The sequence below is a fragment of the Oncorhynchus tshawytscha genome, linkage group LG10 (genome assembly GCF_018296145.1).
Source record: "Oncorhynchus tshawytscha isolate Ot180627B linkage group LG10, Otsh_v2.0, whole genome shotgun sequence".
NCBI lineage: Eukaryota > Metazoa > Chordata > Actinopteri > Salmoniformes > Salmonidae > Oncorhynchus > Oncorhynchus tshawytscha.
Window position 1 is genome coordinate 15,933,494 of NC_056438.1, and position 12,753 is coordinate 15,946,246.

Here is a 12,753-nt window from a genome sequence, read left to right on the forward strand (position 1 = left end):
GAGGAATTCCTCTGGAAGAGAGCTCTGCTTATTCTGGCTGGTCTCAGACTAGACGTAACATAGTAAATGAAAATACAGGACACTCAAATTAGTATGAACTGTTGCGTTTGGTATGGTTACATAAGGCAAATCAAAAGGAGGGTGGTTAGTCAGGGTAGCATTTGAGATAATTAGCAACTACTTAACATGTTAGCTAACCTTTCCTATAACCCCTAGCCTTGCTAATGTTAGCCACCTAGTCAAAATTAGCTAAGAGAATGTTTAATTTGTAACATATCATGCAACATGGATGGACAGTCACAAATTAATACATGCCACACCAAATGTAACAAAGTATTATACTAATTTCAGTTTACTATGTTACTTCTACCCCTGAGACCAGGTTGGCTTATTCTGAGCAGTGCTGAGGGAAGCAGTCCTGGCTTATTTCTGTCATTAAGGACCTGACAAGACACATTCTCCTGGAAGGGGAACACAAGTAGTTAACCACTTGTTTACCATGCATTTTGAGTTACCATGTCTTATGTTAATGCCGTATGTGGCTGAGTAGTTTTAATCTGTTAACCTATAATTAGCAGAAACATGCGCCATACACACATCTTGATTACAAACAGCTCAAAGACATTCTGGCCTGGAGCATTTCCACTTGGAAGTTTTTAATTCACAAGCACAGTCAAAGTAATGGTCAACTGAAATCACACGGCAACCGAGACAAACACACCAACATGGATAACGTCCATTACAGAACTCAAGGTTATACTAAGTCAAAGTGTATTTCCTGACACAAATAAGTAAGCTAAAAAAGAAACAAGCAAAACCATTCAGGGCAAAGAAAACGGCATACATTAGACAATCCTGGCATGAAATCTTCCTATACATGTCTGTTTCATTGTTTACGATTTTTATAATATGGTCATTGTAAAATCTTCCAACTCCAGCACCACATTTCACGGTAGCCTAGGTGTGTAAAAATGTCATTGCACAGTGCCACCTGCTGGTGGACGCAGCAGGTGCCAAGATCCTCCAGTCCAGTGGTTTTAAAACCTCTCGGGACCCCCAGATGTTTCACAATGTTGTGGAGCCCTGAACTAACTCGTCTGATTGTCCTAGTCAAGAACATGATGATTAGTTGAATCAGGTGTGCTAGCTGTGGAATAGATCAAAAACATGGAACGACTGGGGGTCTCTGAGGAGAGGTTTGAGATCCACTGTATCTGGACTAGTACAACTAGAATAAAACTATTTTTCAAGATACATACGGTATACATAAAGAAAATCTTTGATCTGGGGCCAAATAATTAGCCTGGTCCACCAACCTGACTGCTGCGCACGCTCTCTCATTTCATTTCATTTCAATTCACAAATAATGTAAATGGAGAGATCAGGATGGCCGTATGAGGCTACAAACTAATACATCGGAGAGAAATCCAAAGAGAAGAAAAGGGACAGATATTTGCTTGACATAACTGGTAGAGTGTTACTGAATGTGTAGGTGAGCACACGTTCAGAATGGTATAGTGGAAATGTCCATATGAATAGTGAGTTCAGTAGGAACAGCTGTCCATGTACTGCATGTGTGTTGCTATGTAATTATACACATTTCCTTTTGTGTATGTCAGGGAGTGTGTGTGTGTGTGTGTGTGCCTGTATGTATGCATGTGTGTGCGAACAGACAATCTTGCGGTGTTTAAGAGTCGTCTCCGTTGGCGCTATCTCCATCATCCTCACCTTCCTCCTCTTCATCGTCATCTTCCCTTCCTCGACTCTTCACCTGCAAAGAACATTCAATAACCTGATATTAGACACTGATTCCCAAAATGTCACCCTATTCCCTGTATAGTGCACTACTTTCTACCAGGACCTGGTCAAAATTAGGGCACTATTTAGGAAATAAGGGTGCCATTTGGGATGCAGACCCTACACCTCAAACTCTTTTCTATTCTGCTCCATTCCCTCTCAAGTGCCCCCTCAAGTACTGATCTCGCCTCTCCTAAATCTCCGCCACCTCAGTTTGCTCCACTCTCTAATCCCACGCTCACCTCCTCCATCCCCCATCCCCCTCACCTCCTCCTCCTCCTCCAGTAGGTCTCCCTCCTCCTCTTCGGAGTCATTGAGCAGTTGGCTCTCCCTCTCCCTCTTCAAGCTCTCCTCCTTCTTTCCTCCACAGTGGAGAGGAGACACCTCCCCGAGTTCCGGCTTCCCACTACTCTTCATGTCTGGAGAGTGAGGGGGATGGGAGGGAGAGGTTTATTGATATACAAAAATGTGTTGTTTCAAACCTAATGTTTGAAAATGCAGTGGGCAACAATGTGTACTTCCTCACTAGTGTCTGTCCCGTCCTACCTAGCTTCTTGGTGTGGTCCTTCTCCATGCGTTCCAGACTCTCCAGCAGGTAGTCCACCTTGTGTTTGATCTGGGTCAGCTCTCTCTTGATGGTCTGCAGGTCATCTGCCTTCACTGGGTTAGAGAGAGGGGATAAAAAGTGTCAGAGGCATACATTAACAGTAGGTATGGATTTCACTTCCATATAATGAACATGGATTCATGTGTCTACAGGGTAAATGACCGGAGTCAATTCAGAGTTAGTGTGTAGTGGGGCTTGCAATACCAGCATTGTGGGTTTGATTCACAGGGCCACCCATACGTAAAAACACATGCAAGCATGAGTACGTCGCTTTGGATTAAAGCATCTGCTAAAATGGCAAATATTATCATATACTCGAGTATGAAATACATTACGAACACCTGCTCAGGTGAATCCAGGTGAAAGCTATGATCCCTTACTGATGTCACTTGTTAAATCCACTTCAATCAAGTGTAGATGAAGGGGAGGAGACAGGTTAAAGAAGGATTTTTAAACCTTGAGACATGGATTGTGTCTCTGTGCCATTCAGAGGGTGAATGAGCAAGACAAAAGATTTGGGTGTCTTTAAACTGGGTATGGTAGTAGGTTCCAGGCGCACCGGTTTGTGTCAAGAACTGCAATGCTGCTGGGTTTCTCATGCTCAATAGTTTCCCGTGTTTATCAAGAATGGTCCACCACCCAAAGGACATCCAGCCAATTTGACACAACTGTGAGAAGCATTGGAATAAACATGGGCCAGCATCCCTGTGGAACGCTTTTCAACACCCTGTAAAGTCCATGCCCTGACGAATTGATGCTGTTCTGAGTGCAAAGGGGGGGTGCAACTAGGAAGGTGTTCCTGATGTCTGGTATACTCAGTGTATATCGTCACTGTGGGAAGTGTCAAAAGCATCTGTAATTCCATGTGTGTGTGAGTGGTACTGACTGGTGCGTGAGGTGGAGACCCTGCTCTGGCTGCTCCTGGAGGATGAGAAGTTGGTCTTGGTGCGTCGGCTGCCCCCTGCTCCTCCACCTCCTCTTCCTCCACCGCCTCCACTCAAACTGACCCGGGGCCGCTTGGAGGGGATCACCGCCCGGGACAGGGGGGGAGGAGGTGGAGGGGGCACGCGGGACTGGTACGGGTACATCCTACAACAGCAAAACAAACAGCAAAAAAATAATCATTCTTTATCCTTTTGTCAGTATAGGGAGTGGCAACCGAGAAAGGTAGACTCACCGGTCATAGTAATCTCTCTGGAAGTCATATTCCAAATCAAATGAAGAACTGAGGAATAAAGCAGAAAGAGGGAGAGAGAGAGACAGAGAGACAGAGAAACAAAAGAGCGATACAGAGAGTGAGACAGCAAGGTTGGAACAGTAAATTGCATAGTTCAACATTTACATGCATTTATTTTTATACAAAAAGGATTGACTGGTGCACTTGGTAAAGATCCTATTTAAATTCACACACCTGTACATATCTCCCGCAGAGCGCTTCACAGTCTTCAATCTCTGATGCTTCGGTTCGCAAGCAAGGTTAATGTCTGAGAGAGAGAGGAGAGGGGGGAGAAACAAAGAGCAGAGAAAGGAGGCAAATTAGAGAAAGTTTAAATCAAGACGGGGCGTCAAATCCAAGTGACCACATCTACTATGCCTTCAGAAGAGGTAAAGGGAAGACATGGAAGAAGGAGCAGAAAACACGGCCCAGGTTCTTACCCAGCACCTGTCCTACGATCATCCTCCCATCCTCGCCCCCTACGGCGGCCCGGGCATTCCTCTCATTGGCATACTGGACAAAGGCGAACCCCTTGTGCACGGAGCAGCCCACTATCTTGCCGTACTTGCTGAAGATAAAGAAGGTTATGTTATTGCCCACTGTACAATGAATGGAAACTCGTCTTTTGCTTCATCCCAACCCCTCCATAGAAACATGTACACAGGGACTGGAGAGGTGGGAGCAGAGATTACCATAGTACTAGGCGTGCGAAATCCCGGTAACTTTTCAGTTTTCCAGTAATCGTGATTAGACGGATTTCCTGCTGATTCCCTTGATTACGGAAAATGTTCCAACCAGAATAAAAAATATATACTGAACAAAAATATGAAACGCAACATGTAAAGTGTTGGTCCCATGTTTAATGAGCTGAAATAAAAGATACCATACATTTTCCATACACACAAAAGCTTATTTCTCTCCAATTGTTTTGCACAAATTTGTTTACATCCCTGTTAGTGAGCATTTCTACCGTGCCAAGATAATCCATCCACCTGACAGGTGTGGCATATCAAGAAGCTGATTAAACAGCATGATCATTACACAGGTGCACCTTGTGCTGGGGACAATAAAAGGCCACTAAAATGTGCAGCTGTCATAACACAATGCCACAGATGTCTCTAGCGTGCAATTGGCATGCCAACTGCAGGAATGTCCACCAGAGCCGTTGCCAAAGAATTGAATGTTGATTTCTCTACCATAAGCTGCCTCTGACGTCATTTTAGAGAATTTCTGTCTGTAATAAAAGCCCTGTCTGTAAATAATAGGCCCTGTCTGTAAATAATTCTGATTGCCTGGGCCTGGCTGCCAAGCTCCCCAGTGGGTGGGCCTGGCTGCCAAGTTGGTGGGCCTGGCTCCCCAGTGGGTGGGCCTGGCTGCCAAGTGGGTGGGCCTATGGCTGCCAAGTGGGAGGGCCTATGGCTGCACAGTCATCTAAAATCCATAGATTAGAGCCTAATGAATTTATTTATATTTCCTTATATTTCCTTATATGAACTGTAACTCAATAAAATCTCTGAAAATGTTTCATGTTGCATTTATATTTTTGTTCAGATATATATAAATAAATAGGGGAATTGTGCAACCCTAGTAGTACTAGTAGTGCATAGTACTGTCCATGCTCCCAACCTGAAGATGGCCTCCACGTCTGCCTTGGTGACCAGGAGAGTGTTGAGGTTCCCGATGAAGACCCGGGAGTTGAGGGAGCGAGGGTCAGTCTTGTTGGTAACGTTGCCAGCCATCAAGCTACTGGTGGTGGGACACCGTTGTTTATGAGAAGGGGATGAAAGGAAAAGAGCAGGGAAACAGAGGGGGAGGGAGAGAGAGAGAGAGATGTAAGCTGAGTGTGTGGATATGCGTGTCTGTGACCATGTGCCTGTTTGGGGATGCTTTTCAACATAAACTGGACCCGATTTCAGTGTGTGTGTCTATACACAGACACACACAGTTGTTTAAAACAAGCATCCCCTTCATTGTGTATGTAGGTCACTTTGGGTGATGGCTCACAGTACATGTTGACTGTATAGGTGGACTTTCATGTGCCTATAATCTAAGGTAATTGTTTTGTGCACAGGAAGGTGGGTGTTGTCATTGTCACATACACATTTGTCAACAGCCATTTTGCACAGATTTCAGGGTTTAAAGCCTTCTGTTCCTACATCTAGAGAACATATAGGCAGGGTTGAAATAGCCAGAACTCACTCCATATTGCCTGTACCCTGGACGGTCGTGGTCTGCCTGCCTACCTGTTTCTGTTGGAGAGAAGAGTGTCATTATTGGTAATTCGAGCCGGAGCTCAGCAATGCATTGTGGGAGATGTATTTCATCTACAGGGAGGGGGCGATGTCTCTAGAATGAGAAAAGTCTCCAGAAGTTCAGTATTTCTTGTTTTTGGATCAGTGCTGCCCCCATGAGGTACTTGAGGGGGGGGGGGGGAATATACCACATGCATAAAAAAACAAAAGCTGTAGCGGTAAAGGAAGAAGTAGCACCCCCAAAAACCTGTTGGACAAATAGTATTATCATAACAAACAAGACTTAGCATGACAAAGTACCTGAGCATACAGCAGTCATTAGATACACAAACAATATGATCCACGGCTGGCATGACAACCTCAGAGACACTAAATAATAGAATGACTGCATCCCATGCCACCCTATACCATACATAACCCACCATAGGGGCTCAGAGGGCTCCAGTCAAAAGTAGTGAACTTGAGGGAATAGACTGCTATTTGGGATACATCCAATAGTATATTAGCTACCACGTGTACTCTTGACACGTGACCTCTCATAAATGTCTGTGAACTACATTAACAGGAAGTAATTTAAGTCACTGGCTTTCATTATTAGGCATTTTTTGTGGTAAATCGAAGCAGAGTCCCAATTGGCACCCTATATAGTGCACTACTTCTAAACAGGGCCCATAGGGTTACGGTCAAAAGTAGTGCACTTTACAGGGAACATATAGGGTGTCATTTGGGATGTGACCAAGGGATATGTTATTACATGGTGTGGGGAGGACATTCTCAAATGTCTGTCTTTGTAAATCCCAAAGCAGAGCCCCTCGTGGCTTGTGTCCACTTTCATAAATGATAAAAATAGAAGGCTCCACAGCGTTGTCTGTACGGTGGACACACACATTTCAGATTACACTGCCATGTTGGGGCTGGGTGCCTATCCAAAAGCTTAATGCACTTTTCAGTTAGTGATTCTGGCTAGGATGTGTTGTCACGCCTGGCCAGTTGACAAGGCTGGGTTAGTATCTACCAGCGTTGATGAGGGAGAACGCAGGCAGGTCATGTGACCCTAGTAAGAGGTGATATAACACGCACAGCTGTGACTATTATGGGCTGGAGAGGGACATAATCCTAGAGTCCCAATAATCTCTCCTGAAGTGTGCTGTTGTTCCCCACAAATATATAAAGCATTGTATTGGCAAAGGCCAGTGAAAGTTCCACTACATTTATTATTTAAGTCATTTCCTTTCAAGAGGAAGAGATAAATTGGAACACGGCCCTAGTCTGGAAGGTGGTACTACACGTTGTTGGTTGTGTGTGTGTGTGTGGGGATCAATAGTTACATATCAGAACATTATTTTTGACAATCGTCTAGAGTTTTGACAATATTGCAATATAATTTGTGCTAGTTGGCTGTACCAAAACTACGCTATTTTTCCTTTGTCCCTCTACAGAAGACATGGTGAGCAATATGTTTGGAACATCGAAACGCAATAAAGTCACAGCATATAAATCACAAAACAAACTGAATCGTGAGAAGAGAAAAAAATCCCCATACATAACTTATTGGCACCAGTATGGTGATATCACAACGTGAGGTCCCTAGCCTTATTGGTGATACTAGAATGCAGTCAGACTCATCGTTCCCTTCACTTCCCATTTAGATATTATTTTACAAGAAGTGAAAAGACACACCACATGTGGAATTGTTTTAGAGCGCAGAACAGTTTAGGTTTATATTCAAGGCTTTCATTAGTGTGTGTGTGTGTTGTGCTTCAACATTTGTCACGTATGCCAACATCTCCAGTTAACAAGTAAGTAGTTAGGTCAGTATTTGTCAACTCCTGGTAAGTTGGGGGATCCGGTTTCTCAGCAGCCCCTTCGATGGTTACCCGTCACCGATGTTGTCAGTTACAGTGCCTTCAGACCGTATTCATATTGATCACACATGTTGTGTGACAGCCTGAATTCAAAATCAAATATTCTCATCCGTCTACACACAACATAAATGACAAAGTGAAGACGTGTTTTTAGACATGTTTTCTTAATTCATATCTCATTTACATAAGTATGTCAACCCAGAGGCAAAACTTTGTAGAAGCACCTTTAGCAGTGACTACAGCTGTGTCTTTCTGGGTAGGTCTAAGATTGGGCAACATTTGCCCATTATTCTTTGAGCTCTGTCCAATTGGTTGTTGGTCATTGCTAGACAACCATTTTCAGGTCTTGCCATTCCTTTTGACTTAAATCTATTTAAAAACTGTAAATTGGCCACTGTCTTATTGGTAAACAACTCCAGTGCAGATTTGTCCTTGCGTTTTAGGTCATTGTCCTATTGAAAGGTTCATTCATTTCCCAGTGTCTGATTGAAAGCAGACTAAACCAGGTTGTCATCTAGGATCTTGCCTGGATGCATTTAAAATAAAATAGTACACGATTCCTTCTTTTCACTCCGTCAATTAGGTTAGTATTGCGGAGTAACTACAATGTTGTTGATCCGTTCTACTATCACAGCCATTAAATTCTGTAACTGTTTTAAAGTCACCATTAGCATCATGGTGAAATCACTGAGTGGTTTCCTTCCTGTCCGGCAACTGAGTTAGGAAGGACGCCTGTATCTTTGTAGTGACTGGGTGTATTGATACACCATCCACAGTGTAATTATTAACTTCACCATGCTCAAAGGGACATTAAATGTCTGTTTTATTTATCTTTACCTTTCTTTGCATTGGAAAACCCCTAATCTTTGTGGTTGAATCCGTTGAAATTCACTGCTCGACTGAGGGACCTAACATTGAGTGGCTGCTGCCAACACACTGACTCAACTCCAGCCACTTTAATAATGGGAATTGATGTAAAATATCTCACTAGCCACTTTAAACAATGCTACTTAATATAACGTATACATATGAGATAAATAATGTAGGGTATATACTGTACTCTATATCATCTTTATGTAATACATGTATCACTAGCCACTTTAAACTATGCCACTTTGTTTACATACTCATCTCATATGTATATACTGTACTCGATACCATCTACTGCATCTTGCCTATGCCGCTCTGTACCATCACTCATTCATATATCTTTAGCTCTTTACACTTGTGTCTATAAGGTAGTAGTTTTGGAATTGTTAGTTAGATTACTTGTTGGTTATTACTGCATTGTCAGAACAAGAAGCACAAGCATTTCTCTACACTCGCATTAACATCTGCTAACCATGTGTATGTGACAAATTAAATTTGATTTGACCTTACAGATAATTGTTTCTGTGGGGTACAGAGAGGATGTAATCATCCAAAATAAATGTAGAACACTATTATTGCACACAGTCAATAGATTTTTACTCCTGAACTTATTTAGGTTTGCCATAACAATGGGGTTGAATACATTTCAGCTTTTCATTTGATTAAATTTGTAAAAATTCCATTACAAACAATCCCAATGACATTATGGGGTATTGTGTGTGTAGGCCAGTGATTTATATTTTAAAAATTACCTTGTAATTTAAAAAAAAATCTATTTTAAATTCAGGTTGTGTAACAACAAAATATGGAAAAGGTCAAGGGGTGTGAATACTTTCTGAAGGTGACCAATCTGTTTGTTTTTTTAAATCAAGAAAAAGAAGTGGGAAAGTAGGGGTTCAATGTGAAATGCAAACTACTAGGCTACTCAAAACTACCAAAACAAAATGGACAGTAGTGATAGGCTATCACAACACAAAAGCAGCAGAAAACTACTTGCTTTAGGGATTTCCAAAAGGAGAAAAAAAGGCTACTTCACAAAGGCAGAAAGAAAAAACTAAACTAGATTCAAAATCGATGTCAACGTGGAGGTGGAAAAAAAAAAACAGGAGACCAACTTACGATTTGTCGCTGCTCAAAAAAGATGCCTCAAAAACTAAAAAAAGGGAAACAAAAAAATGTAAATTAGAAGAGAACACCTGTAATGTTGAACTGAACCCATAATCAGAGGCTATGAACTATGCTAATGATAGAAGATTTAGAAACAAACCATTGTGATTGTGTTAGTAGCCATATACATGTATAGGCTAAGTCGTAACCATCTGTACATAATGTGGTGTGGGGTCAGGTGCACACCTCTTAAACTGTGTCAAGACCACAGTAGACACATATTCCTTTCCTTCAAGACTTCTGGCCCTGTATTCACAAAGCATCTCAGAGTAGCTGTGCTGATCTAGGATCAGTTTTAGATTACAATGACTGGATGGGAGGTGGGACCTGATCCTAGACCACCACTGGTGCGAGACACTTTGTGAATGTGGGCCCAGACCAGCAGGACTTGATTAAAACGATGAAAAAAAAACTATTCAGTCCAACTAGTCTGTTTTCTGTCATGAAGGGAAGGAAGCCATTTGAGAGAATTAGGACACAGCTGGTAGGTCTACTAGTTAGGGCTTGTAAATAATAAAACGGTCTGGGTAAGGCCTACAGAGAGGAGGTGATCAACAACAAATTTAAAAAATATAAACTGTATCCACTGGTGCAAAATCAACTCCCTGAAATTGTCATAGTAACAGGGCATCTTCACATCATCAATGCATACCAACACTGCCTTAGGCACAGGAGATTTCCTACATAAGAAGCTTTGTTCACTGATCAGCTCTAGTAGGCCTAATGGACGTTGATCACATAGAAGTCTGACCACAACTATTTCAACAGGCTACACATTTGAATAATGTTCAATAAAAGCACAAATTATGGATGAATGAAATCTCATTCTGCACAATATTTTAATTATTCATATCACAAAATGCAATGCCAGGGTAGTCTATTTCTCGATTTAACAAATGTCTTTGCTTACACAATACACCGTATTGTTTTGTATTCCAGTGCAAACGAACGCCCACTTTCACTCTTCATAGTGAAAAAAGATAATGCCTCAGAAATTACGTCATTGTTTCGAGAAATACGGCTAATGCAGAGAGCACTGTTGCGAACCTCAAAAATAAGAAAGCCAAAAAGAAAACGTTGGAAATATTTCTGAGCAGTCAACTTCAACAACCGAAATTCATGTTACTGGGTCTTAAAATGAAAAGGTTGAACAGTATAAAAACCCTGTTAAAAACGTCATTCCTGGGTGGGGAAAAGACGACCATGATGTTGACCACATACTACTAGGCCTAATCATTTGTCCAGTCAGATTGGAAACAACCTTCGATCTTTCTTCACATAAAAATATTACCATAAAACACACAAAATGCTCTTATGGTAAACTTGGAAAAATGAAGGTTCAAAAGTCCTAATTCGAAAAGTAAAGCAAAAAAATTACCGCTGTGTAGAGAGCTAACCAATACTAGTCACGCGCAGCCTGTTTTCCACCCGTCGCTGCAACAAAATGCACGCCTTTAAAAGCCAACACAAATTCAGAGAATGCAGTCAGAAAAATCCATTCAAAACAAAAAAATAAAAAGTCCGAAAGAGATCAGCTCAAAGTAAAAAAGAAAAAAAAAAAGAAAAAAAAAATCTGAAAAATGTTCTCGATTCAAAATACTCACCAGGAGCTCAATTATTGAAAAATGAGTACAATTTCGACGTTGTGTTGGTTGGTGTCTTATATGATCCGTTTCCAATTCAGTAGGCAGATTGTACTGTACCTTGAACCAGTTAACACGAAATGGCGCTGTGGCTACGCATAGCAGTATGTTCACTCCTTATCCGGAATACTGGTATCTTATTGGATCTAGTCAGGAGAACGTGACTTAAATCTCTTCGGGAATTGGTTGATATATCACTAAACCCCGCCTAAGAGGCGCCTCCACATTCCATCTTTGAACAGTAGACTACCATCTGACTGAAACAATGCACACATGCATAGAAGTGCAACAATAGCCTCCACTACAAAATAAAACATATACCGAACAAAAATATAAACGCAACATACAACAGTTGAACTATTTTACTGAATTACAGATCATATAAGGAAATCAGTCAATTGAAATGAATTAATTAGGCCCTAATCCATGGATTTCACAGCAGAGCAGAGGCACAGCCATGGGTAGGGCTGGGAAGGCATAGGCCCACCCACTGGAGAGCCAGGCCCATCCGCTGGGGAGCTAGGCCCAGCCAATCAGAATGAGTTTTTCCCCACAAAAGTGTTTTTTTACAAAAATAAATACTCAGTTTCATCAGCTGTCCGGTTGACTGGTCTCAGATGATCCCGCTAGTGAAGAAGGCGGATGTAGATCCTGGTTGTGAGGCCGGTGGGATGTACTGCCAACTTCTCGAAAAAACAACGTTGGAGGGGGCTTATGGTAGATAAATGAACATTCAATTCTCTGGCAATTGCTCTGGTGGTCATTCCTGCAGTCAGCATGCCAGTTGCACGCTCCCTCAAGACTTGAGACATCTGTGGCATTGTGTTGTGTGACAAAACTGCACATTTTAGAGTGGCCTTTTTATTGTCCCCAGCACAAGGTGCACCTGTGTAATGATCATGCCGTTTAATAAGGTTGTTGATATACCACACCTGTCAGGTGGATGGATTATCTTGGCAAAGGAGAAATGCTCACTAACAGGGATGTTAACAAATCTGTGCACAAAATTGGAGAGAAATAAGCTTTTTGTGCGTATGGAACATTTGTGAGATCTTTTATTTCACTTCATGAAACACGGGACCAATACCAACACGGGACTAATTGTCCCTAGAATTTCTAAGCAAACAGCTGGAGGCAGGGCTTTCTCCTATACAGCTCCATTTTTATGAAATGGTCTGCCTACCCATGTCAGAGACACAAACTCGGTCTCAACCTTTAAGTCTTTACTGAAGACTCATCTCTTTAGTGGGTCATATGATTGAGTGTAGTCTGGCCCAGGAGTGGGAAGGTGAACGGAAAGGCTCTGGAGCAACGAACCGCCCTTGCTGTCTCTGCC

General features: G+C 42.0%; 1 protein-coding gene across 12 annotated transcripts; it reads right to left on the minus strand.

Annotated features, from left to right (window-relative positions):
- Positions 1-629: 629 nt before the first annotated feature.
- On the minus strand, positions 630-11,531 carry LOC112259825 (heterogeneous nuclear ribonucleoprotein C). Of its 12 annotated transcripts, none has more exons than XM_042329507.1 (11): positions 11,379-11,529; positions 9,727-9,760; positions 5,820-5,869; positions 5,247-5,363; positions 4,061-4,188; positions 3,816-3,888; positions 3,582-3,629; positions 3,291-3,493; positions 2,344-2,457; positions 2,065-2,216; positions 630-1,771 (listed from the first exon to the last, which is right to left on the minus strand). In XM_042329507.1, exons 3-11 carry the CDS (start codon positions 5,822-5,824, stop codon positions 1,688-1,690), a joined length of 924 nt encoding a protein of 307 aa, XP_042185441.1. In that variant the 5' UTR covers positions 5,825-5,869; positions 9,727-9,760; positions 11,379-11,529; the 3' UTR covers positions 630-1,687. The 12 variants fall into 12 exon arrangements, with proteins under 12 accessions (XP_042185441.1, XP_042185444.1, XP_024290246.1 ...); XM_042329510.1 differs by having other exon boundaries at positions 2,071-2,216; positions 5,247-5,366; XM_024434478.2 differs by having other exon boundaries at positions 5,247-5,366.
- Between the last annotated feature and the right edge of the window lie 1,222 nt (positions 11,532-12,753).